At 32.5% G+C, this 10,240-nt stretch overlaps 1 protein-coding gene across 1 annotated transcript; it reads left to right on the forward strand.

Moving 5' to 3' along the window:
- Window positions 1-3,862: 3,862 nt before the first annotated feature.
- LOC146909413 (cationic amino acid transporter 4, vacuolar-like) lies at window positions 3,863-10,003 on the forward strand. Its single transcript, XM_085722970.1, has 14 exons — window positions 3,863-4,232; window positions 4,917-5,118; window positions 5,427-5,511; window positions 5,775-5,915; window positions 6,009-6,127; window positions 6,213-6,309; window positions 6,522-6,694; window positions 6,794-6,860; window positions 7,248-7,406; window positions 7,496-7,757; window positions 8,597-8,705; window positions 8,842-8,954; window positions 9,404-9,479; window positions 9,562-10,003. The coding sequence occupies exons 1-14, from the start codon at window positions 4,067-4,069 to the stop codon at window positions 9,716-9,718; spliced, it is 1,926 nt and encodes a 641-aa protein (XP_085579096.1). The 5' UTR covers window positions 3,863-4,066; the 3' UTR covers window positions 9,719-10,003.
- The last annotated feature ends 237 nt before the right edge of the window (window positions 10,004-10,240 follow it).

Here is a 10,240-nt window from a genome sequence, read left to right on the forward strand (position 1 = left end):
CTCTAGCCTCAGCCACTTGTGAATTGCAATGGATTCTATACTTGCTCAAGGATCTCAGCATTCAATGTCTCAAACTCCCAGTTTTGTTCTGTGACAATCAGAGTGCCCTTCATATAGCTGCCAATCTTGTTTTTCATAAACGTACGAAGCATTTGGAGATTGATTGTCATCTTGTTAGAGAAAAACTCCAAGATGGCATCATGAAACTCTTGCCTGTTTCTTCTCAGGATCAGCTTGCTGATTTTTTCACCAAGTCTTTATTGCCTCAGCCTTTCAACATTCTTTTATCCAAGTTAGGGTTGCTTGATTTGTACCAACCTCTAACTTGTGGGGGGCTATTGCATGGCATTCACAATATAGATAACTTGAGCTCCAAGTAATAAGGATATAGTATGATAGTTACACAATAAGCTTCTGCAGGTCCATAGTATGTTATGGTACTCTTGCATTTGGTTATATATAGCTTTGTACTCTCTGATTCAATCATAATAATACAATCATTTTCAGTTTCATAATTACATCCATCAGTAAAATTAAATTTGAATTCAAAAACAAGAAAAAAAAAATGTTAGTGAGTAATCACTTAATGTCATAAGGCGCTTTCAGACCTACCATCTCAATATTAAACTTCATTAGCGTTTCTTAACGAAGTTGTCTCAATAGTTGATAATAGTATAAATAATTTATGACTTAAAAATAAATTTATAACAAATTAAATTTAAAGGATTAACTTATTATAAAATAAAATCTAACTTAAGGATTCACTAGATTTCCTGACCCTGTAAAGCTGAGTCCCATATCAAAATGCTACGGACATATATTTATCCATTAATTAATTAATTAATCTAAAAAATTGAATTAGTGTATTATTTTGGATTATAATAGATTCGTCCGCAGAGGATCTTATTCTTCTCATCATAGTTTTAAAAACCGGACCGGTCATCAAACCGGTCAGAGTACTGGGTCACAGGTTGAACCACTGGGTCATTGGTCGAACCGCATGACTAAATCGGATTAAACCGGACGACTCGGTTATATAACTCGGTCTCAATACAATAAAATTCACCCCTTAAAAAAAACACTAACAAATTCATATCATGCACTAAAATTCTTAGCAACAACACGTTCCAATTAATTTTACTTTTGTATCTTTTTCCCTATTTAATTTAATATCATTTTTATGTATATATATAACACAAGTGTGCATATGCTTCAAAAAAAAACATAAGTGTGCTTTATTTGTATAAAAAAAAAATATTTGTGTGTTTTATATTTTTACAAAGAGACTCCTTCAAAAAAAAAAAAAAACAAAGAGATAAATATATATGGGTTGTATCTCAAAAAAGAAGATATATGGGGTTGTATATTAACCCAACATATTACGGGGTTGTATATTAAGCCCACAAACAGGGATAATGTTGACATTTTCTTATGTAGGGTTTCTTTTTGGCTTAATAGCACTTTTGGCCCCCTATGTTTGTCAAAATTGCGATTTCGGCCCCCTATCTTTGAAAACTACAAAACCGCCCCTTATGTTTCGGTTTCGTTGCACTTTTGGCCCCATGGTCAATTTTGACCTGGTCCACGCTGACATGGCATCCACATCACTTATGTGGGGGGCCAAAAGTGCTATTAAGAATATTTTTTATTTTTTTAATTCATTTTCTCCTTTTTTTTCATTTTTTTGTTTTGAAAAAATTTAAAAAAAGAGGGAAAATTAATAAAAATCGAAAATAATGAAAAAATACTGAAAAAATTTAAAAAAATTTGGAAAAAATTAATAAGAATGAAAAAAGAATCTGGAAAAAAATTTCGCATTTTTTTCATTTTTTTGTTTTGAAAAAATAAAAAAAAGAGGGAAAATTAATAAAAATCGAAAATAATGAAAAAAATACTGAAAAAATTTTAAAAAAATTGAACAAATTAATAAGAATGAAAACAAAAATCTGGAAAAAAAATTTCGCATCACATGTGTGTATATACATACCAATTCATTAAATCATTTTAATAATAAAAAAACATTAAAAACTGAAAATCTTTTAAAAATAACAAAAAATCCGATTATCTTTTTACAAAATAAAAGTTTTATTTTTTTTTAAATTTTAAAAATAACAAAAAAGCAGATTATTTTTTTCGAAAAATAAAAGAAAAAAGCAGAAAAGACATTTATATTTTTTTTCGAACTTTAAAAAATTAGAAAAAAGTTCGGATTTTTTACAAAATTTAGAAGATATTTAAAAATACTGGAATTTAATTTTCAAATTAAAAAAAGTTTAGATTTTTTTGCGAAATAAAAAACTGGAAATCTGGATATATATTTTTTTAAAATCCAATTACAATAGAAAAATTAAATGTTAAAAATCATATAATCTGAAGAAAAAAATTGATTTTAGTTTAATTAAAAATTTAGGAAACAAATCTGTGAAGCTTGAATTACATAGGAATATTTTTGTAAAAAGAATTATTAATGCGTGTAAAATTTTAAAAAGTGTCTTATTTAGGAGACATTAAAATTTAAAAAGTGAGTACCTCAAGTTGCTCTTCCAATCTCTTTTGAACTAAAATTGATTTTTTTTCTTCAGATTATATGATTTTTAAAATTTAATTTTTATATTGTAATTGGATTTTAAAAAATATATATCTAGATTTTTAAAATTTTAAATATTTTCCAGTTTTTTATTTCGCAAAAAAATCTAAACTTTTATTTTTTAAAAAGATAATCTGATTTTTTGTTATTTTTAAAAGATTTTCAGTTTTTAATGTTTTTTATTATTAAAATGATTTAATGATGTGGTATGTATATACACACATGTGATGCGAAATTTTTTTTCCAGATTTTTGTTTTCATTCTTATTAATTATTCCAATTTTTTTAAATTTTTTCAGTATTTTTTACATTATTTTCGATTTTTATTAATTTTCCCCTTTTTTTTAATTTTTTCAAAACAAAAAAAATGAAAAAAATGCGAAATTTTTTTTACAGATTTTTTTTTATTCTTATTAATTTTTCCAATTTTTTTAAAATTTTTTCAGTATTTTTTTCATTATTTTCGATTTTTATTAATTTTCCCTCTTTTTTAAAATTTTTTCAAAACAAAAAAATGAAAAAAAAAGAGAAAATGAATTAAAAAAATAAAAAATATTCTTTATAGCACTTTTGGCCCCCTAGGTTTGCAAAAGTTGCGATTTTGGCCCCCCACATAAGTGATGTGGATGCCATGTCAGCGTGGACCAGGTCAAAATTGACCATGGGGGCCAAAAGTGCAACGAAACCGAAACATAAGGGACGGTTTTGTAGTTTTCAAAGATAGAGGGCCTTAATCGCAATTTTGGCAAACATAGGGGGCCAAAAGTGCTATTAAGCCTTTCTTTTTCTTGTATTAAGTGTAGCAACTAGCAGGCTGTCAAAAGCCTTCAGCCGCCAACTCTTTTATGTGCGACCTTCTCCTCAATCTTGTTAACAACAACAATGGGCAATGGCCACATACTTCATTGTTCATTGTGTGAATGGCATGTATTCAAATTCTGTGACAATATAACAACTTCCTATCAAGTATTTATCTAGAGCTGCCGTTTGTTTTTCCTTTCTTTACATCTTCTCTGTTTCGCCATTTCTATCAATCCAGATCTGTTTTTTTTTTTTTCCGCCTCCTCATCCTTACTAGTATTGACCCGGCCGGTTTGTAGAAACCCCCGGGTCACCGGTTTTTACCGGTTTTCAGCGGTTCACACCGGGTCACGCCGGTTTAACTGCATAACCGATCCAATAGCTGGACCGAACCGGTTACCCCTCCGGTTTCCGGTCCAACCGGTTTGACCGGTCGGTCCGGTCCGGTTTTTAAAACACTGCTTCTCGTTCATATCGTTGCCGTGTTCGCAAAAAAAGTTGCTGACTCATCGCGCTTCAATCCTTTCCTATCCCTCTGCAAAACCAAACGGGTGCTTTTTTGGTTCATCAAAGTTTTCATATTTCTTCAAATTCAAATTCAAATTCATCAGAAGAAAATAGCACCAATACTTTGATAATAATTGTATTGAAATTCCAATTGAAGTATTGGTTTTGGATAATGATTGTGGAGGTTGGGAATGGAGGTGTTGGTATTGAAGAAGAAGGAGGAGGGAGGTTTAGAGGATTTGGAAGCTTGATTAGGAGGAAACAAGTTGATTCTGTTCATTGCAGGGGACATCCTCAATTGGCCAGGAAGTTATCTGTTGTTGATCTTGTTGGAATTGGTAATTCATTCTTAATTTTTCAATCAATTTGTAAGAAAGAAGTGAAAAATTTGAATAATTAGTGATTATGACTTAATGAATTGAGTTTAAAATTTTAAGTTTGGACTTGGACTTTAGAGAATAGAATATGTGATTGACTGTTATTTATGATTGATGGTTGATTTTGGTTTTATCCTTTTTAAATTTTAATGTTGGTTAATGAAGTGATTTAATAATGGTCTTTATGTTGATTTTGATTTGATATGGTTTTGCTATGAGTTAAAGGAGTGAGAATATCAATATGTATGAAAGTTTTGCTTAGGTGTGTCATGTGGGAAGTTAATTTGTCTTTGTTGTCTTTTGTGAAACATAAACAAGTAGAAGCATCAAAATGTTTCTTTCTCACCGGCAATGGTGCAAGTTGAGGATAATATGGTCTTAAAATTAGAAAAATGAAGAAACACCACACCAGAACTTTTATTAAAATTTGTCGTTTGATTGAACTGAATTTCATCAAAACAAGAGATAGTTGCTGCAACTGATTGAGTTTCCGTGTATACGCAAGAATGACGGTGGCCTATTCATTATAACATGCACGATTCTCAAGTTCTAATTACGTTATCTGTGATATATGTAGGCTTTAGCTTCCTCTTACTAGACGTTTATTTACTTTACCAAAGGTAATTGATTGTTCTTGAAAATCAGGGGTTGGAGCTACAATAGGAGCCGGAGTATATATTCTTATTGGAACAGTTGCAAGGGAGCAGGCAGGACCAGCACTTGTAATATCACTCTTTATTGCTGGAATAGCTGCTGCACTTTCAGCATTGTGTTATGCAGAACTTGCATGTCGGTGTCCGTCAGCAGGGAGTGCTTATCATTATACATACATATGCATTGGAGAAGGGTGAGTTGCATTTTGCCTATTTTGGAATAAAGGTTTCGGCGTAATGTTTAATGGAACTACTTATGATAGCTGAGAAAATTAGCCTGTTAACGACATTGACGAAACAATTCTGGTGTGTTTTCGTGGTTTCCACTGCCACATGTGGAGTGGGGATATTTATGCAGAGAAGATTGACGTTATTGATTTTACTCTTACCTAAAAAATGTATTCTTAAAGATGAAGAAGATGTGTGAATTGATTTTGTTTTCTTTATTCATTTTTCATAATCATTAACAATCCATGATTTTAAATATTTATATTTATCTCAGGGTTGCTTGGCTGGTTGGTTGGTCCCTGATTCTTGAATACACAATTGGTGCTTCAGCCGTTGCTCGTGGCATAACCCCAAATCTGGTGTGTTACACTTTTTTTACTTCCTTTTTCTAACTTTAACCTTTCATGTTATCTTTTACCATCATGCCACTTTATAATTGAGAATACGTGAAGAGAGTAATCAAACACATGAATTTTGGGTTATCAAAAGTCATGAATTTTATGACATGGGTATCCTGAATGTATTTTGATTTTTAACTCTTAGTGATGTATCTATACATACATGTTTCATCCCAACTAGTACAACACACTTAACAATTTAGTTTTGTATTTGCTTATTGCAGGCCTTGTTTTTTGGTGGTCAAGACAACCTACCTTCATTTCTGGCTCGTCATACCTTGCCAGGTCTTGGAATAGTGGTTGATCCATGTGCAGCTGTATTAATTGTTCTTATCACCCTCCTCTTGTGCCTTGGAATCAAGGAGGTATGCATTTTCAATAAAACAAATACATGATCACCATTTTTCCAATTACCTATTTTATCATACCAACCTATTTTATCTCAATTGATGTTTCAGAGTTCAACGGTACAATCTATTGTGACTACAGTAAATGTTTCTGTCATGCTATTCATTATTATAGTTGGTGGATATCTAGGTTTCAAAACTGGATGGGTTGGTTATGAGCTCCCGAGCGGGTAATGACTATTGAATCTTCATTTTCAGCTCTTCCTCTATAGCATGTTTCTTCTTGATATAGCTGAAATTTATCTTATACCACAGGTATTTTCCATACGGAGTGAACGGGATGTTTGCTGGATCTGCAATAGTTTTCTTTTCATACATTGGTTTTGATTCAGTGACCAGCACAGCCGAGGAGGTAAATACTCATAAGAGGGACTGATCTTTTAAGTCATGTGTAATTCATATTGGCCGAAACTAAATGCAAACCTCATAAATCAAGCACACATTCATCCGCGAACAATGCATTTATACCGTTTTGTTATTTAAGATTTTTATTTAATTTAATACCATATTTGCGAAACAACATCAAGTCTCTGTGATTTAAGTTTTTATTTTGTTATTGTGCAGGTTAAAAATCCTCAACGAGATTTGCCAATCGGTATATCGATTGCATTAGCTATATGTTGTGTTCTGTATATGCTTGTATCAGCAGTTATTGTTGGCTTAGTACCATATTATGAGTTGAACCCTGATACCCCGATCTCCTCAGCATTTTCTAGCTATGGGATGGAATGGGCAGTGTAAGGTTTGCTTGGGCACACTTATTTTATTGTTTAATCTAAATATATGAATGTCTCTTTTGGAATGTTTCGCTTCAAGCTTCATTTTACTCATGACAGGTACATAATAACAACCGGAGCCGTCACTGCTCTTTTTTCCAGTTTGTTGGGATCAGTTCTTCCTCAGGTACATAAACAAGTAAAAAATATGTAATAATTTATCTATATAGTATTTCTGTTGATCAATTCACTTAGTTATGTATGGTTGTTAGACTTTGGTTGTGGATTCCCACAACCTCAATTACTTTTCCATTTCATTCTTTCCCTTATTTGTTACTAGGTTGTTTCATTGTCATCTTCCTACTGTTGAATGACAAGGAATGCTATAACTGAAAGTCAGGAATTGAGATTAAAACCATACCAAATTTTATATTCGTTTGCAATGTTTCTAAATGTTTTAGAAATAACTATCTAAGATACACATTGATATGTTAGTGCACATTGATACTTGGTACCATTATTGTTTTTTTCTCATGATAAATATATCTTTGCTTTTGGCATGTGTGTTTTGCAGCCACGGGTCTTTATGGCAATGGCTAGGGATGGTTTGTTGCCCGCCTTCTTCTCAGATATCCATAGGCGCACACAGATTCCTTTGAAAAGCACTATTGTCACTGGTCTCTTTGCTGCTGTTCTTGCATTCTTTATGGATGTTTCTCAGTTAGCAGGGATGGTAAGTTTTGTTCTAACTTGGTTGTAGCATCTTCCTTAGATTATTCTAAACTTAAACAACTGCTATATTTCATTACTTTGGGAATACAGGTTAGTGTGGGAACATTGCTTGCGTTTACCACAGTTGCAGTTTCGGTTTTGATAATCAGATATGTTCCGCCTGATGAAGTACCCGTTCCAGCTTCACTGCTAACATCTGTTGATCCATTGCTGAGGCATTCTGGTGATGATATTGAGGAAGACAGGACCGTAAGTCCCGTTGATCTTGCTAGTTATTCTGATAATAGTCACCTACACGACAAGTCAGACGTTCTTCTTGAACATCCTTTAATCATAAAAGAAGTAACTAAAGGTAATTGTTGTTTGAATCTCCTGTCCGTTTTATGGAATGAATTTTAGATAAACTTTAAAATGTCAATTTCTTCCAGTATTTGCTACTCTGTCAATTTTCAATGCAATGCCTACTATACCTACTATATTTGCTTCCTTAACTAGTGTCCAGTTAGGGCTGTGCTATTTATTACAAAAACAATCAGTAAGAAATGCAAGAATTATTCTTACACAAGGAACAAAAACAAAACAGTAGGATGCAGTCGAATACATACAGCAGGTTGAAAATAAGATATGTGGCTGAGACTAAATTCTTTGCTTTCGTTTGGCAACGAGTCCGTAATAATAAGCATTTCCGTTTAAATTATTCAGGAAGACTAGAATTTTGAATGAAATAATGAATACTCTATTTGTATTGTTAGGCTGTGACAGTTTTTTTTTTCTTAGTAAACATAATAATAACATTGACAGTTCAGGGTGTGCATCAGGTCATTTTCTTGTTTAAACCCATTCTTGTGATTTGGCTGCGACTTTATAAATCATCTATAATTGGGCACTTTGTTCTTCGCATGTGATACTGGTACATTGATCTCTGATGTTACATAATTGTGGACCGGTTTACTTGATGAAAATTGGTTGAGAAGACTATTGAAGGGTTGACAAAAAGCAGTCTAATGCTGACATTTTGTTGGAGAATTTTTGTTGAAGTATATACATTAACTTCAAATACTTTGATCTATATTTCATACATGCCTAGTTTCAATCTTGTCAATAAGTTCTTTGGCATTCTTTGTATAACATTTGCTTCCATTCTTTTTTATATGCGAGTTCAAAAAGCTGAGTTTTGTCTTCTTTATACAGAGCAACGTAATGAGAAGACTAGGAGAAAACTTGCAGCATGGACCATAGCTCTTCTATGTATAGGGATTCTCATAGTTACTGGTTCAGCTTCGGCCGAAAGATGTCCCAGGTCTGTAAAATTTGACCATCTTCGCTAATTTCGAAGTATGAAATCATTCCATGTTCATTTTGGAAAGAACAACGGTTCCTTTGATTTATTTCTTTATCCTTATTTCTTTTCCCTTTTGGTGATCGTGCACATGCAGGATTTTGCGCGTAACGTTGTTTGGAGTGGGTGTAATTATTTTTTTGTGCAGCATAATTGTGCTGGCCTGCATAAAACAAGATGATACCAGGCATACCTTTGGACACTCAGGAGGTATGTGCACTAGGCATATCTAAATAATAAATCTAATCGGGTTTTGGTGGATTGCTAAAAACTTCACTATAGAACAAATTGCAATTTTTCTAGCTAGCTCCTATTGAAGAGTTTTCTCTCTGTCATCTTATTATCAGCAAACCTGCAAGGATCAAGACTAGTTTAATTATGTTATGAAAGGGCTAATTAAAAAAATATGTTATTTAAGGGATCAAGTCCAACATGAATAAATATTATGGTGTCGGTGACTAAAACAAAACAATGAGCTAAAGCCAAAAGTGATATATTCCCAGGAACTAAAAAGTGAAAAGTGGCATATTTGCAGGGGCAAAAAAGATATTTAAGTTTTTATTTATCATCTTTACAAACTTTCAACCTGGTGTGTTCACCACAGCCTTTGGTTAAATGAAATCAGTCTTACCCCATTATTTTGATTCCTTGTATTTCAGGTTTTGCTTGCCCATTTGTTCCATTCTTACCTGCTGCCTGTATTCTAATAAACACCTACTTACTAATTGATCTTGGGTGAGAAATCTCTTGATGCTTCATTGTATCCATTACTTGCCCGAATTACCAACATCTAATCATTCTTGTGTTTGAATTTCAGGGTTGATACATGGCTAAGAGTTTCTGTGTGGTTGTTAATTGGAGTACTTATATACTTGTTCTACGGCCGAACTCACAGTTCATTGTTAAATGCAATCTATGTTCCCTCGGCCCGTGCTGATGAGATCCATCGCTCTCAAGCAAATCATTTAGCCTAGTATTTACACAGCAGGCACTACAGTTACCTCACAGCCAGCAGGTCCCTATCCATTGATTAGGGAATTGCCACCTTGTGTATATTACACCACCAATTTGTAAATATCTTGTTCTGGAACCAAAACTTTGTCTCTGTAATCAGATCAATGATAACCGCCATTATTCAATTGTCTATATAAGCATGTGGTGTATCATGAAAATGTCTTATGAAGTGAAGTACTTGTATAGTCAGAATAAGTAAGTTGTCACTTTATTATAGAAAAGAAAATCGGCAATTCAGCTCTTTACTACCTCTCTCATTCTATGGGGCTGTTTATTCAATAGATTAAGGGTATAATTGGAATAATGAAAAAATTCAAACCAAAATCTCTTATTTCTTTATATATATTCAAGATAATGCTGTTCCTATTATGGTGGAGTATTATTATGAGATTTATCTTTTTTTTAATTAATAATTTAAACATTGTTATAAAAAAGATAAAATAGTAAATAAAATACTTTAAATAAAGAATAAAAGTCAGTCC

Source organism: Medicago sativa, chromosome 7 (assembly GCF_051527215.1).
Source record: "Medicago sativa cultivar Bolivia chromosome 7, Bolivia_mono, whole genome shotgun sequence".
Taxonomy (NCBI): domain Eukaryota; kingdom Viridiplantae; phylum Streptophyta; class Magnoliopsida; order Fabales; family Fabaceae; genus Medicago; species Medicago sativa.

Coding starts and splice junctions, on each gene's coding strand:
- LOC146909413 (XM_085722970.1), top strand. CDS start 4,067: ATGATTGTGGAGGTTGGGAATGGAGGTGTTGGTATTGAAGAAGAAGGA. Junction 6,695..6,793: donor TATGGGATGGAATGGGCAGT/GTAAGGTTTGCT, acceptor TACTCATGACAG/GTACATAATAACAACCGGAG. Junction 9,480..9,561: donor TACTTACTAATTGATCTTGG/GTGAGAAATCTC, acceptor TTTGAATTTCAG/GGTTGATACATGGCTAAGAG.